The sequence below is a fragment of the Panthera uncia genome, chromosome D2 (assembly GCF_023721935.1).
Source record: "Panthera uncia isolate 11264 chromosome D2, Puncia_PCG_1.0, whole genome shotgun sequence".
NCBI lineage: Eukaryota > Metazoa > Chordata > Mammalia > Carnivora > Felidae > Panthera > Panthera uncia.
In genome coordinates, this window is record NC_064818.1 from 46,202,739 (window position 1) to 46,220,300 (window position 17,562).

General features: G+C 37.6%; 1 protein-coding gene across 1 annotated transcript in view; it reads left to right on the plus strand.

Annotated features, from left to right (window-relative positions):
* Positions 1-17,562, plus strand: part of MARCHF8 (membrane associated ring-CH-type finger 8) — a 122,635-nt gene that overhangs the window by 35,616 nt on the left and 69,457 nt on the right. The window contains 1 exon segment of the mRNA XM_049646378.1: positions 12,012-12,191. Coding sequence (XP_049502335.1) covers positions 12,090-12,191 — 102 coding nt within the window. The 5' untranslated portion in view covers positions 12,012-12,089.

Below are 17,562 nucleotides of genomic sequence, written 5' to 3' on the forward strand. Positions count from 1 at the left end.
AATAACCACTTTTGAAATATCTAGATTATTATCTTTCTTGAATTTTTGGCAAATATACCCATTACTTTGATCAATTGATACTTAATATACACAACAGTGCAGGAAAAAGCAGTGTTACTATTTACTACTTAAGTGTGGATTCCATGTTATCTTTTTTATCCATGGTGATTATAACTGTTTTGTACCACAAGGAAGCCACCAATACACCTGGTTTTATCTTTGTCTTTCCAACAGCAGTGCCACAGGGAGATAAAAAAGAGAAAATCTACATATTTTAGGTTCACCTTATAAGTCACCACAGGCTACCGTGTTTGGTGAAATACAGCTATGAAACTTTAGGCAAATTGCTTAACCTTCTCTAAGCCACGTGTGGAATGGAGATAAAATAGTTTCCCTGCCTCCTGGCACTGTTGTGAGAATTAAATGAATTAATGCATGTGAATCACTGAAGATTTGCAGGTGCTCATCTGTTGTGTTTTTCCTGCAGCATATTATCCATAGGTGTTATATCTATACTTTTGTTTCTCTTGTTTTATCATGTTTACAGGGCTTATACTTTGAATTTCATTTTCTACTTGAGCATTGCTTTTGTACTTTTTTAAATGTAACTTCATTGATGTTATTCTTTATTACCTATAGTCTCATGCTCTGAATTATTTTAGGAGATTTATTTATTTTTTTTTAGGAGATTTAAAAGTTAACAAACTACCATCTTTAATTGTTTCTGAGTTTCTGAGTAAACTTTAATCTGTGGAATATGTTTGTGTGTTTATGATTTTTTTTTCACTTTTGGTAATTGCATATAAATTTTCTGTCAGTTATTGCCTTATTGTGTTGCATTTAAAACTTTTATTTATTTATTTATTTATTTATTTATTTATTTAATGTTTATTTTCCACTCTGGGTATTTACCCCCAAAATACAAAAACACTAAATCAGAGGGATGCATGCATCCCTATGTTTATAGCAGCATTATTTACAATAGTCAAACTACGGAAGCAGCCCAAGTGTCCATTAATAGATGAATATACAAAGAAGATGTAGTGTGTATATGTACAATGGAATATTATACGGCCATAAAAAAGAATGAAATCTTAACCATTTGCAATGACATGGATGAGGTAGAGATTATAGTGCTAAGTGAGCAAAGTCACTCAGAGGAGGACAAATACCATTCAGTTTATTCATGAAATTTAAGAAACAAAACAAATGAGCAAAGGAAAAAAATAACACAGAAAAACCAAGAAACAGGCTCTTAACAATACAGAACAAACTGATGGCTGCCAGAGGGGAGGTGGGTCAGAGGGATAGGTGAAATAGGAGATGAGATTAAGGGAGTGTGCTTGAGAAGAGCACTGGGTGATGTATGTAATTGCTGAATCACTATATTATATACCTGAAACTGATATAACACTGTATTTAACTATGCTTGAATTAAAATTAAAAAAAAAAAAATAACGCGAGGGCTACAAAATGTCCTTTAGGTTTAGCAGCATAGAGAACATTGTTGACTTCACTGTATTGAAGCCAGATTGCAGTGAGCTGAAATGTGCATAGAAAATGAAGAAATCTCAGTTCAGAAGAGCTCTAGAGTATGTAAGAGGTTTGTTTTGCTGTCAAAAGCAGGATATATGGGATAATCCCAAGAGGTGAATAAAGAATCAAGTGAAATTTTCTCCCCCCTTCCCCTCTTTTTTCTTAAAAAATTTTTTTGTAATGATTATTTATTTTTGATAGAGACAGAGGGTAAGTGGGGGAGGGCCAGAGAGAGAGGGAGACACAGAATCCAAAGCAGGCTCCAGGCTCTGAGTTGTCAGAAATTGAATTTCTAATTTGGCTTATAATTTTGAATTTTCAAGGGGACTTTTTTCTTTTTCATATTATCATATTTTAGCTTTCTGGTTGGTATGTATCATCTGTACATCTAGGAGGATGTTGACTGACTTATTTAAAAGGGTTTTAAAAACTTTAGAAAATTATCTTTATTTCCCCTAGTTGTTGTTGTGGCTTTGTATTATTATTTTGGTAACTTTCATTTGGAGCTCTTCTTCCAAATTTGATCAGTGATTCAGAAAGGCCAAGAACATTTTCTGTGAAATGGGGGAACAGAGGTTGGATTGCATTGAAGTGAGTTTTGAAAGGCAAGAAAGTGAAGAACATTGTACATGGCTCAGAAAGTTTAGCTATAGAGGGAAAAAAGATAGGAGAATTGAAAGCATTTTTAGTTTTGTTTTTTAAAAAATGGGAGATCCACAAAGTACTTTAAAATTCTTTATTGGTATGGAATTTCATAATTCTTTAATAGCATCTAGTGACATAATGACATAAAATTTATGCATATTTCTTGGAAAACTCTTACTTTGTTGGTGTGAAGGAGCCTTTAGAAAGGAGAGGATGCAAATATGAGGTAGGAGGATGGCTGATAAAGTGAGGCCACTGAATAGCCAGATGAAGAAAAGGGCAGAGAGCCCAGGTATAGTCCCAGAGCTGGGGTCTCCTTTTCCTTTGAACCACATAATATAATTTACATAATTCATGAAAGGGTTGGGGACAGTGGGCAAGTTTATGTGATTGGTGGTAGGAAATTGAGGAACTTTCACAGTAAATACTGTTTGACCAGCAAAAGTACCCAATCTCATGGTCAGATCCTAGGCATGCGGGCTTTTCTTCACACACGGAAATCTCTTGAGAGAGAACAGTCCATTCTCCTGGTGGAAAAAAGGCATTCACTATTTTGGAACAGGATATAACCATGATTAAAAGGAAGAAACATTTATTGATTGTCCATGTTTATTATTGTTTTCTGTGTTCTTTGAAAGATGATGGTTCCTGCCACAGATATGTTTCTGCCATAGTTACAGGGACAAACATTTCCTGGAAAAAAAAAGAAGTATAAGCAACACATAGCTTTCTAAGTGCTGGGCAGATGCTCAGATTTATTGATAGTTTGCTGTATTATAATACTAGACTCCTATTTGCCACATGTTCATGTTCTGAGTCTCCATTTCTGTTGGTGTGTAATGGCCATTCCATTTCGTGAGAAATATACAAACTAAAAATAGTATGAGATGACACTATTAATAAAGTCTTATATGTAAGATATCAAATAATGCAGTCTCCAAAATTAATAACTGTAGCTTGAAAGTCAGATGTCATAAAACATAGTGAAAGTGAACTGTTCCCATGATGCATTATGCTGTTTTTAAAGGGTTAGTGCTTTGCAAAAATATGACAGGAAATGCTGAAAAAATTGAGAAGGAGCATAAAATAAACACCATAGTGCTTGGAAACATCTGTGTCCTGAGAATGCATTTTCCTACTTTATTCCTGTAGGAAGATTAGGCTTGAATTCTGTGAGGCCTTCAGAAATGTACTTCTCACAGAAAAGAGCCCTTTTATGGTTGTATATCTTCATTGATAACATAAGTCTCTGTTGACAACCTAAGTGGAATGACTTGAGCTTTTAATTTTGGCTCTTCAAATATTTAAACTGTAAAAGTAATATATCGTCACTAAAGGTTTAAAAAATAGAGAAATGAAAAGTCATTTATATTGCCACATCATTAAACCACTGTTAGCATTTTTAATGAGTTTCCTTCCTAGCATTTTTACATGTGTATATATTGACATAGTCATAATTACAATGCGTGTATAATTTATATCATTTGCTTTTTATCAAATCCATGTTTCTCTTGCTTCTAATGCCCACATAATATTCCTTTGATTGTACTAGCACTGCAGTTTACTTAGCTTTTTCCCAGTTATGGGAAATTAAAGGAACTGTCTGTTTTTCTTTATTGTAAATAACGTTATGGTGGAAATCTTGGGGCTTATAAATTTTTGTGTATTTTCTCAGGCTAAGCTTCCCACAGGTAAGCTCTTCCACGTCTTTTCAGCCCTGTTGCTCAACATTTTTCTTGATAGGCATTCTGAGTTTATGATACTGCCAGGGGGTCATAAGGACACAGGTTCAGCACTGATTGGTCAATGATAGATTTCATCATATTTTTGTAGACTTTTGTAAAGGGAAAAAATGGTTCCCTGAGCTGTTGCTTTTCCCTGATTATTAAAATATTAAGTGAGGACCTGTGTTATGTCCTCATTTGTAAAGTGGCTGTTCCTAGATTTTAATGTTTTTGAAACCTATTTGTATTGACTTCTTACACATAAAAGATACTGATTTTCTGTCCCATATTCTACATTTTCCAGTCTTTTTTTTTTTTTTGCCTGTTTATTTTTACTTATAGGGTCATATCTATAAATCTTTTATAACTTTTTTTCCTGTTAATTTGAGGCTTAGGAAATCAATCTCCCTTTAGTTCCTTAATATATTCGTTTGCAATTGCATCTTATGTGTTTTTTTTAACATTTAACTTGTATATGTATGAGGATTTATTTCAGTAAATGAAATATGAGTCTTTTTTAAAAAATATTTATTTGTTTATTTAAATATTTATTTATTTTGAGAGAGAGACCATGTGCACACATGAGCTGGGGAGGAGCAGAGAGAGAGGGAGAGAGAGAGAGAATCCCAAGCAGGCTCCATGCTGTCTGTATAGAGCCCAATGCAGGGCTCAGTCTAACAAACTGTGAGATCATGACCTGAGCCAAAATCAAGAGTCAGATACTTAACTGACTGAGCCATCCAGGCACCCCTGAAGTGTGAGTCTTAATTGATATAATTTTTCCTACCAAATTCCTTTTTTTTTAAAAATTCTTGTTTATTTTGAGACCTGGGGTGGGGGTGGGGAGGGACAGAGAGAGAGGGAGAGAGAGAGAATCCCAAGAAGGCTCCACACTGTCAGTGCAGAGCCCGATGTGGGCTTGAACCCATGAACTGTGAGATCATGACCTGAGCTGAAATCAAGAGTCTGATGGTTACGCAACTGAGCCACCCAGGTGCCCCTTCCCTTCCAAATTCTTGTCCAATTGTCCCAGCATCAGTTAAGAAGAAACTTGTCCCTTTCCTATAATTTTGGGCAGCTATTTTACTCTTCTGTATAATTCAGTCAGTTTTTGGACTGTCTTTTTTAGTCTTGGACCTGTAACTTTGCTTTTTTAATAATTATTGCGTAGTTATGTCTATATTTCAAGAGGACTCATCTCTCTGTTGATTCTTGCTCAACATTTTTATTTGATTGTCTCATTAATGCTTATGCATAATTTTAGAATAATTTTGTCAAGTAGAAAATCTTGCTTAGACTTTGGAATCACATTAAATATATGTTTTAATTCTGGAGAACACATATTATTATTGTAACACAAACTATTATTATAGTTTTCAAATATACTCTAAAATCGCTGAATGTTTTTCATTAAAAGTTCTTAAGTAGCTTTTAAATCATTTATCTCTATTTCATGATTTTTGTTTTGTTGGTGTATAGGAATGTTGGTGACATTATATATTTATATACTTTTTTCTTACACTAGAATACATTACTTATTTTATGTAAATGTTTATGTTAACTGATTCTAGTAGTTCTTAGAAATTCCTTTGGGTTGAAGACATCCACATGGCTAAAAGACACATGAAAAGATGCTCATCATCGCTCATCATCAGGGAAATACAAATCAAAACCACAATGAGATACCACCTCACACCTGTTAGAATAGCTAAAATGAACAACTCAGGAAACAATAGATGTTGGTGAGGATGCGGAGAAAGGGGAACCCTTTTGCATTGCTGGTGGGAATGCAGACTGGTACAGCCACTCTGGAAAACAGTATGGAGGTTCCTAAAAAAATAAAAATAGAACTATCCTACGACCCAGCAATTGCACTACTAGGTATTTATCCAGAGGATACAAAAATGCTGATTCAAAGGGGCACCTGCACCCCAGTGTTTATAGCAGCACTATCAACAATAGCCAAATTATGGAAAGGGCCCAAATGTCCATTGACTGATGAATGGATGAAGATGTGGCATAGGGGCACCTGGGTGGCTCAGTTGGTTAAGTGTCTGACTTGGCTCAGGTAATGATCTCATGGTTCACGAGTTGGAGGCGTGCATCGGGTTCTGTGCTGACAGCTCAGAGCCTGGAGCCTGCTTCAGATTCTATGTCTCTGGTCTCTATCTGTACCTCCCCTGCTCAAGCTCTGTCTCTCTCTCTCTCTCTCAAAAATGAATAAAAACATTTAAAAAATAAAAAATGATGTGGTACACACACACACACACACACACACACACAATGGAATATTATTACTCAGCCATCAAAAAAAATGAAATCTTGCCATTTGCAATGAGGTGGAATGGAACTAGAGTGTATTACGCTAAGTGAAATGAGTCCGAGAAAGACAGATACCTTATGATTTCACTCATGTGTGGAATTTAAGGAAACAAAAGGGATGACCATAGGGGAAGGGAAGGAAAAATAAAATAAGATAAAAATAGTGAGGGAGGCAAACCATAAGAGACTCTTAACTATAGAGAATAAACAGGGTTGCTGGAGGGGAGGTGGGGGGGATGGGCTAAATGGGTGATGAGCATTAAGTAGGACACTTGTGATGAGCACTGGGTATTATATGTTAGTGATGAATCCTAAATTCTACTCCTGAAACCGATACTACACTATATGTTAACTAACTTGAATTTAAATTTTAAAAGAAATTAAAAAAAATAATAAAACTCCTTTGGGCTCTCTTTCATTATACTATAAAGTTCTCTTTTTGTCTTATTACAGAAAAAAGTCTTATCTAGAAAAAATCCAACTGTAAAATAAGAGCAGTGATAATGTATTTATTTTCCTTCTTTGTTTAATTAGATTGACTCTTAAGAGTTTGCCATGTGAGCATAAAGTTAAATTTTGTTTGAGATAGATGTTTTTTTTAAAGTTAGGGATTCATCATTGCTGTTTAAGAATTCTGTGTTGATACTGGATTTTATCATTTGTTGACAGCACCTAATGACATAAACTACTGATTCCGAGGGTTTTGTCGGAAAATGGATTCTATTCCTGTGTGTTCTGGTGTCATGGTGTGTTGGTGACTCCCATTGTACACTGTGTACATACATATCTTGAGGTTCCCACAGGCATGTCAAGCTCAGTGTCCATGATGAGCTTTCCTTTACCCCCCACTCCTCTGTGCATCCTGGTCTTTTGAATGCACACCCAGAAACCAGGGTACAGTTGAGTCCCTTCACTAGATTATGTCGGTCCTCCTTTTCAAATGGTCTCTCTCATTCCTCCGTGTTCCCAACTTTAAGTCCTGCTTTGATCCTTCAGTGCTGTGTACTGCAGCTGGTCTCCTCACTCCTCTTACTGCTTTTTTTTCTTTTCTGTATCTGCTAGCTGTTGTGCACAGGCTTCTCGTTTTTATATGAAATGTGCTTCTGATAAAAACACGCTTAATTTAAAGTTGTTTATTCTGAGTGCCATTCGAGATGTTGGCATTCAGCTCCGCACAATGGTGAGGAGAAGGGTGCTGCTGGAGCCTGGCACCCTGTGTGCAGGGGTGCAGGGAGGCAAGCAGACCTGGGGTGACTGTCCCTCAGGGAAGCTGCGACTGGCATCTTTGTCTTCTCCTGGCTGCCTCCTTGTTGTCTGTATTTGTCTCATCATTGTTGGGATGGACAGAATCTTTCATTTATCTTGACCATTTGGAAAGCACATAGAACAGCTTAATTATTATGCCACGCTGGTCATATTTTGCATCAGGCCTTCCTACCTCTCCCCTTGTAGGGATAGTGTGATCAGCCTTGCTTCTCCTTAGAGTCATGCTACTAGAGATCCTTAAAAAACGTCAGAAAGAATTTGAGGTCTCAGTTGTGTAAATTTTGTGTCAGAATGAGGGGCAGGAAGAGAAAATGGTACTGGAAAGACAAAGCAAACAACTGGCCTTTGTGAGGCACTGAGGGGAATCATTGCAGATGCCTGAAAAAGGAGGCTGGAAAATGTCCTGATGTTAAGAACCCTTACATTTGTGCACATGGACACAGTCTTCTTTGGTCTTCACATTAACCCTGTGAACGGAGTAGAGATTATTACCTTTCTGTTTTACAGCTGAAGAAACAGAGCCTTTGAAATTCCTCAGTTTGCCCAACATCACACAGTATTCAAGAGTCAAGTCTTGAACTTAAATTTCTAATTGCTGATTTTGCACTCTTCCTGTTACCTCTTTCTCAAAACTGGAAGCGTGATAGGATAACAGTGACCATCTCCTTGTCATCCAGATACATTATATTGGGATAGCACTAAGGAAAAATACAGTTTTATCGATCTTAGTCCATATCAATTATTTACATATTTTTAAAAAAGTTGAGATATAATTCACATTCATTCAAATCCACTTATTTAAACTATATAATTCTATGGCTTTTAGTATACTTAAGAGTTATGTGCCATTACCATAATACATTTTAGAGCATATTCATAACTCTAAAAAGAAACCCTTTTAGCCATCATCCCCCCCCATCATCCCCCATCCCAGTCCTTGGCAAACCAGTAATCTACTTTATGTTTCTATATATTTGCCTATTCTGCACACTTAATACAAATGTAATCATATAATATGTAGTCCTTTCACTTTATAATGCCTTCAATCTTCATCCATGTTGTAGCATGTATTCATATTTCTTTTTTTGTTGCTAAATAATTCCATTTTATAGATAACACATTTTATTTATCCATTCATTAATTTATGGACATTTGTGTGATTTCCACATTTTAAGGAAGATTCAGACAGTTTTCCAAAGCAGCTGCATATATTTCCACTGGCACTGTATGAGGGTTTCAGTGTCTCCACATCCTTGCCAACACTTACCTGTCTTTAAATATAGCCATAATTGAAGTGATATCTCATGGTGGTGTTTTGCATTCTCCTGTTGGCTAATGATGTTGAACAACCCATTTTTCTTTTTTTTAAAGTTTTAGTTTTAATTCGGTTACATTACATTAGTTACATTAGTTTCAGGTATATAATATAGTAATTCAGCACTGGCATGCATCACCCTGTGGTTATCTCCACAAGCGCATTCCTTAATCCCTGTCACCTATTTGACCCATTTTCCCACCTCCCTCTCCTCTGGTAACCATCAGTTCTGTATAATTAAGATTGTGTTGAACAACCCATTTTTTCATTGGGTTATTTGTGTATTCATTGTTGAGTCGTGACAGCCCCTTTATGTATTCAACATACAAATCCCTTATTGTATGTTTTGCGAAAAGATTCATTCTGTTCTGTGGTTGACTTTTCACTTTTTTGATGATATCTGTTGAAGCACAGATGTTTTTATTTTGGTGATGTTTAGTTTATTTTTTTATTTGTGTGAGATAGGAGTCTAAATTCATTCTTTTGCATGTTGAAAAGACTGTTCTTTCCCCATTGAATGGTCTTGGAACCCTTGTTGAAAAACCAATTGACCATAGTTACACGGGCTTATTTCTTGACTCTAAATTTTATCTAAAGTCTTCTAATCCATTGACATGACATATCCATTTCCATACTCTTAAACAACCAGTTTGTCCATTTCTTCTAGATATGGATGTTCATATTAGCTGTGCTGTATTTTTCAAGTTAGCATTAGTGGGATTGAAGTTCTCATGCCTGGATTGTCAGACATAGTGCAAAGGTTTAACTATTGTTCTTCATTACAGACGAATTGGTATAGATATTTGGAAACTATGCAAAGAAAATAGTATGAGTAATACCTGCTTTATGCTTTTCACATGAGCCTTCAGAAAAAAAAAAGTGGCATGGTCAGTTTTGTAGTTTGGCTTTTAAGATTATCATTTTTATCCTAAATATGACATAGGAGAAGGATTGCTTTAGGGTGACTTTCAGGTCTATAACCTGGAGATAGGGGTTCATATCAGAAGAGTAGCTTAAATGGCTGTAAGAAGGAGAGGTCCTTTAAAATTCTCCAAAATATTTAAAACCCTCTCTCAGATTTGTGTTTATCTGGCATAAATAGTCCTCATCAGTCTTGTCATGGTCCTGTACCAATGATGTAATAATGATTATTATACCAGAAGCACCAAAGGAAGCTATTGGCATGATGTATGGTGGGACTCTGGACATGGTTGGTTTGAGTTAGGTATTCCAAGAGACCACATGGAGTTTGTCATCTCTGACAGAGGACTTTGATGTATGAGTGATGAAGTGATGAAAAAACTGCTCACCAGTGACGGTTGTGATCTCCCAGAGAGTATAAGACAACTAAGCTGTAAGTGCCTCTTATCTTGTGTAATATGAACATAAACATTCAGACCATTCGTTGGGCACAGTGCTCCATCTTGTATCAGTTTCATCAAAGGCTTGAGATAGAGTAGATGATATATAACATGTAGACACTGACATTCTAGTAATTGATTAGAGTATCTAGACATTAATATCACCTACTGTATTTTCCTGTTTTATGGGTATCAGTGATCACTCACCTATTATAAAACTAGACTTTTAAAAACAATATTCTTTTAGCTCATTTTCTCATAGTGTTGATCCCTTCCAGCTTCTTATTCCTTCTTGTTGCTTGTTGATCAGAGAATCTTATGAGGGGAATTAATTTTGTGAGTTCTGTTGCTCTTTAATTTGGTTAAGTAACACTATCAGAGATGAAACCAGCCACACAAACACCTACCTTTGGTCCAGAGCAGAGTTTGGGGAGGGAGAGGTGGAATAAATGGCTGCCCTTCCTATGTGACCTTAGGGTTGGGTGGAATAAATGGCTACTCATCAAATATGACCTCAAGGTTGCCAGGCCCTCTTGTTTACACTCCCTGCCTATTGTCCCAACCTCCAGTGCATGGTTAATAAGTGAAGACCCCAAATTAGAGATTCATTGTTTTAGTTTAATGTTTCCATCCTTTGTTAAAATTCAGATAGCATGAAACATTACTAGATTAAATGTTATGGATAATTTGGATATATAATTGGTTTTGTGTACTGAGTTTGATAGATTTCAGCAGGGGTGGGTGAGGGGATAGAGAACACACAATTCAATTACCAGGAACTTTGGAGGAATGTAGGAGAAAACCAGAAAAAAGGCAGGTGTGCATGGAATCATTGAATCAAGCTTATTTAGAAACTATTATTTTACCTAAGGGCAGCCTTTTTAGGATCCCAGGAATATCCATGATGGCTCTAATCTTCCCTGAAAAATTCTTTAGAAAGGGGTTAGCAAACTACAGGCCATGGGCCAAATCTAGCCTGCCACCTGTTTCTGTAAATAAAGTTTTATTGAAACATAACCATTTTCATTCATTTGCACACTTACTGTGGCTGCTTTCACTCTGCAACAGCAGAATTATTTTTTTAAATGTTCATTTATTTTTTGAGAGAGAGCATGTGCATGCGTGCATGTGAGTGGGGGAGGGGCAGAGAGAGAGAGGGAGGGAGGGAGAGAGAATCCCAACCAGGCTCTGTGCTGTTAGTGCAGAGCCCGACGAGGGGCTTGATCTCATGAACCATGAGATCATGACTTGAGCTGAAATTAAGAGTCAGATACTCAACTGACTGAGCCACCCAGGCACCCCACAGAATTCAGTAGTTTTAAAAAAATATGGCCCACAGTGCCTAAAATATTTACTTTCTGGCCCTTTATAGGAAAAGTTTGCCCACAACTGGTCTAGAGAGTCTAGACTTTCAGAAGGTTAAGCATAGATCATACATACCTTAAATTTATTTTAGACTTTGAAGCCTTTAATCTTACCATTGTGTGGATTCAGGGGCAGTGGTTTTAAGGAAAGATCACTACTTCTATCAGAATGAATGCTTGTTCAAGGAAAAAAATTAACTTTAAAAATATTCTTAAAGGATGACACTGCTGTATTTAAAACCTAATAGCCAATGGAAAATTAATACCTGATTATACATGTACATGCCTCTTTCAGGTGTGCCCATCTTATTACATGAGAAAAATGTTAAAATTTCTCCTATAAACATTTATCTTGTTGTTTATGAAGACCAGGTATTTGTGTCAGATACTGTAACTGGTTCACATATGAACATAAATATAAAATGCTAATCTCACTGTTGGAAATTTGAAGTGTTATGTCTTGTCTTCTCTCTCTCAGCTTGAAGTCCATGGCCCAAAATGACTCTACCACTGGAGACTCTGTTCAGTAGAGAAGACACCCAGACAGGAGGCTGGGATGAGCATGCCACTGCATCAGATCTCTGCCATTCCAGCCCAGGATGCCACCTCTGCTAGAGTCTACAGAAGTAAGACCAAAGAAAAGGAGAGGGAAGAGCAGGTATTAGGAGGATGCCTTTTTTAGTTTCATGATTTTTGTTGTTTTCATTAAACACAGCCTAGAATGATAAACTCTGATGATCAAGGTTTTCTCTGCTAACATACTAAAATGCATGTGGTGTAAATATTAGTTGGGCTCAGAAATTCTGTATAGGTTTCTAGGTTTTCAGACTTTGGTATCCCCTTATTCTGCCATGGTTATACATGACTTACTTATCTTCATTGCCTAAAATTATATAATTTTTTTCTGGTAAATCTCTGAGTAAAAGTTCTTTGAATTCTCAGAACATGATGCAAAAGGATAAATTAATCTGAACCAAGATTTTGTAAATACCTCGTACATACTAGCCTCTGCTTGCTTTAAGGGTATCATAGTTAACATCACAGAGCCTGTCTCTGCCTTTGTATGGCTCTTGATCTGGCCTGACAATTAAAATGAATTAGAGTCTAATGACAAGGTCAGTAATAGAGGAATTCAGGGCCACCAAATTCCAGCCCAAGGGGTCAGGCAGGAATGGCTTCCTGGAAAAGATGACATTTACATAGAGAACCTGAACAGTGACCTGGAGTTAGCTCAGAGAAAGTAGAATGTTCCAGTTAGGAGAAATATTATATGCTGAAAGCCCAAAGGTTTAAAGCAAGATGAGTTTGAAGAGATTAAAATAGAGTAACAGGAACATAAAGGGCAGTGGCAAAATAGGAGGTTGGAAAAGTTACAGGAGGTACCGTAAGGAGTTTGGATGTATTTTTGCAGAATGAATGATCAAATTTGCATTCTTAAAACTTTCACTCAGACTGCAGTTTGGAGAGTGAATTGAATCAGTGGTAAGAGACTAGTTAGAGGATCATTTAATAGCCTACTTAGGCCAAGTTTGGCAAACTTTTTCTGTAAAGGGTCAGATAATAAATGTTTTAGACTTTGTGGGCCAGTCGCATCTCCTCAGTTCTGCCACTGCAGTGTGAAAATAGTCAAAGACAATATATAAACGAATGGTCATGACTGTGTTCCAATAAAACTTGACTTGCAAAATCTGGTAACAGGCCACATTTGGCCTGCAGGCTGTAGTTTGCCAATCCCTGGCCTGAGGAAAAGGTGATGGTGACTTCGTCTGGGATGGGGTAGTGGGGATAGAGAGATATTTAGTTTATTAATCCACTGGGCTTGATAATTGCATGGGGGGTGAATAGGGGGGAATCATGGATATCTCCTACTTTCTCCTTGCCTTTACCATGTGCTGCACAAACATGTGCTGATTAGTTCTCACAGCATTCCTATTCCGTAGTAAATCTTTCCTGATGACTCTAAAGAATCCTTGTTAAATCAGAAAGTAATAAGTCTTGTTTGAAGGTGAGTGATTATAGTTGATGGGATACCATTCTTTGCTTTATTTCATAAATAATTAGAAAAAAACCAAATCTGTTGGGGGACCTGGGTGACAGTCCGTTAAGCATCCAACTCTTGATTTTGGTTCAGATCATGATCTTATGGCCCTGAGATCAAGCCCCGTGTTGGGCTCTACGCTGCCAGTGGAGCCTGCTTGGGATTCTTTCTCCCTCTCTCTCTGCATCTCCCTCACTCATGCGCACACTCTCTCACTCTCAGAATAAATGAACTTATTAGAAAAAAACAAAGAAATCTGTTATATCATAGCTCTTGAAGTACATGGACTATGGAAAATGAAAAGGTACAATATAAATTAAAAGGGGTCTCCAGGGGCGCCTGGGTGGCTCAGTTGGTTAAGCATCCGACTTCGGCTCAGGTCATGATCTGACCTGCGTCAGGCTCTGTGCTGACAGCTTCAGATTCTGCTTCAGATTCTGTGTCTCCCTCTCTCTCTGCTCCTCTCCAACTTGTGCTCTCTGTCTCTCAAAAATGAATAAATGTAAAAAAAAAAAAAAATTTAAAGGGCTCTCCATATTCTTAGTTTGTGTTTTCCTTTTTTCAGTTGTTTGTATTGTCAGTCTGCACCCTTTCTATTTTGCTGAGCTCCTGGGAGGAGTGTGGTCAGCATTGATTGAAAGGCTGGCCAGGGCGGTAATGGAGTAGATGGGTTTTGGATGTAGTATTTTCAGTATTTCAGTTTTTCCTCAAGTTGCTGGAGATGGGAGAATACCCCCCAAATAATCTTTCCTATATTCTTTCAGTTTTCACTTAAGTTAATAGTCTTCATTTAAGATTCATTTAAATTAATGGTCTTTTCTTAGAACCCTTTAGTCCAAATGGATTTTTAATTTTTAAAAAAATTTGTTTAAATATTTATTTATTTATTTACATTCAAGTTAGTTAGCATATAGTGCAATAATGATTTCAGGAGTAGATTGCTTAATGTCCCTTGCCCATTTAGCCCATCCCCCCTCCTACAACCCCTCCAGCAACCTTCTGTTTGTTCTCTATATTTAAGAGTCTCTTATATTTCGTCCCTCTCCCTGTTATTATATTATTTTTGTTTCCCTTCCCTTATGTTCATCTGTTTTGTATCTTAAATTCCTTATATGAGTGAAGTTATATTTGTCTTTCTCTGACTAATTTCACTTAGCATAATACCCTCTATTTCCATGCACATAGTTGCAAATGGCAGGATTTCATTCTTTTTGACTGCCAGGTAATACTCCATTGTACATATGTACCACATCTTTTTCCATTCATCACTCGATGGACATTTGGGCTTTTTCCATACTTTGGCTATTGTCAATAGTGCTGCTATAAACATTGGGGTGCATGTGCCCCTTCGAAACAGCATATCCCTTGGTTAAATACCTAGTAGTGCAATTGCTGGGTTGTAGGGTAGTTCTATTTTTAGTTTTTTGAGGAACCTCCATACTGTTTTCCAGGGTGGCTGCAACAGTTTGCATTCTCACCAGCAGGGCAAAAGAGATCCTCTTTCTCCACATCCTCACCAACATCTGCTGTTGCCTGAGTTGTTAATGTTGGCCATTCTGACTGGTGTGAGGTGGTATCTCTTTGTGGTATTGATTTGTATTTCCCTGATGATGAGTGATGTTGAGCATTTTTTCATGTGTCAGTTGGCCATCTGGATGTCTTCTTTGGAGAAGTGACTATTCATGTCTTTTGCCCATCTCTTCACTGGATTATTTGTCTTTTGGGTGTTGTGTTTGATAAGTTCTTTAAAGATTTTGGATACTAACCCTTTATCTGATATATCATTTGCAAATATCTTCTCCCATTCCGTCAATTGCCTTTTAGTTTTGCTGATTGTTCCCTTCACTGTGCAGAAGCTTTTTACCTTGATGAGGTCCCAGTAGTTCGTTTTTGCTTTTTTTCCCCTTACCTCCGGAGACATGTTGAATAAGAAGGTCCTATGGCCGGAGGTCAAAGAGGTTTTTGCCTGCTTTGTCCTCTAGGACTTTGGTAGCTTCCTGTCTTACGTTTAGGTCTTCCATCCATTTTGAATTTTTTGTGTGTGAATGGTGTAAGAAAGTGGTCCAGGTTCATTTTTCTACATCGCTGTCCAGTTTTCCCAGTACCATTTGCTGAAGAGACTGTCTTTATTCCATTGGATATTCCTCCTGCTTTGTCAAAGATGAGTTGGCCATATGTTTCTGGGTCCATTTCTGGGTTCTCTGTTCTGTTCCATTGATCTGAGTGTCTGTTTTGGGGGCCAGTACTATACTATCTTGATAATTACAGCTTTGTAATACAGCTTCAAGTCCGGGATTGTGATGCCTCCAGCTTTGGTTTTCTTTTTCAAGATTGCTTTGGCTATTCGGGGTCTTTTCTGGTTCCGTACAAATTTTAAGATTGTTTGTTCTAGCTCTGTGAAGAATGCTGGTGTTATTTTCATAGGGATTGCATTCAATATGTAGATTGCTTTGGATAGTATTGACATTTAAAAAAATGTTTTTTAATATTTATTCTTCAGAGAGAGAGAGGGTGTGAGCACAGGAGGAGCATAGAGAGAGGGAGACAGAGAATCTGAAGCAGGCTCCAGGCTCTGAGCTGTCAGCACAGAGCCCGATGCAGGGCTTGAACCCACAAACTGTGAGATCATGACCTGAGCTGAAGTCAGACGCTTATCCGACTAAGCCACCCAGGTGCCCCCCCAAATGGATTTTTAAATACCACTAAATAGTACATTTTTTTAGTCTAGGGTGCTTGCCTGCCTATACCAAGCTGAGGTTGCTTGGTCCCTATTCATTGCAGTATTGAATTTGGACACCAGATGTCAGGAATTTCTTGGAGTATATATGTGCAAGCTATACTTGTTAGGAGTAAAGGAAGAAGTCCAACATTTTAGCCCAGGAAGAGAGATTCTTTTTGATATAAAACCCTATTACAGATTTGTTGTGGTGGATGTTCAGTAAATACTTATTGAATTGATCTATTTAATGGGGGTTTTTAAGGTTTGGATAAGTAATATTAACGGCTATATTCATGGAACTGGGATTTTTTTAAAAAAATATAACTTATTGTCAAATTGGCTAACATACAGTGTGTAAAGTGTGCTCTTTGTTTTGGGGGTAGATTCCTGTGGTTCATTGTATACATATAACACCCAGTGCTCACCCCAGCAAGTGGCCTCTTCAATGCCCATCACCCATTTTCCCCTGTCCCCTCACTCCCCTATCAGCCCTCAGTTTGTTCTCTGTATTTAAGAGTCTCTTATGGTTTGCCTTCCTCCCTCTGTGATTTGGGATTTTTTTATAAGTTCATTTGTTTTTGAGAGAGAGAGAAAGCGCAGGTGGGGGAGGGGTAGAGAGAGGGAAAGAGAGAATCCCAAGCAGGCTCCACACTGTCAATACGAAGCCTGATGTGGGACTCAAACTCACAAACATTGAGATCATGACCTAAACTGAAATTGGACACTTAACCAATTGAGCCACCCAAGTGCTCCTGGAATCGGGATTTTAATTGGTATTGGGAAGAGGGACCATTCTGTTTCACTTTAGCGTGGGGAATAGTTGGAACACCTGATGGCAGTGTGACAGTTTTGGGAATCAGGGAGCCAAGGTGAGGGGACAGATACTGGAATTGCAGCTGAGACAGGAGCTTTGAAGGGCCCTATGAGTTTTGGCAGCAACTGGCATATTGCTGAAAATGATTTTTGTAGGTGTCAGAGTTCTGAAATGTGGTATCAGGATTGGTTTGGAAGGCACATTTTTGTCCATTAGAGTTTTCCTTTATCCAGTTTCCTTGGTATGGTCAGTTCAAAACAGAATCCTTTGGTGTGATTTCTGATGGCTTGTGTTTGGGAGAGGAAGAGAGGGGAGGGTAAGAGAAGCTCTGCAGAGAGAGGCATTCCTTCCTTCCCTCCCATCATTTGTTCTTCTTAGAGCCGCAAAGGTGAACTTTATCTCACATCCTCCTGGTAGCATAACATGAGATGGCTCATTACATCAATAAGAATTTTATT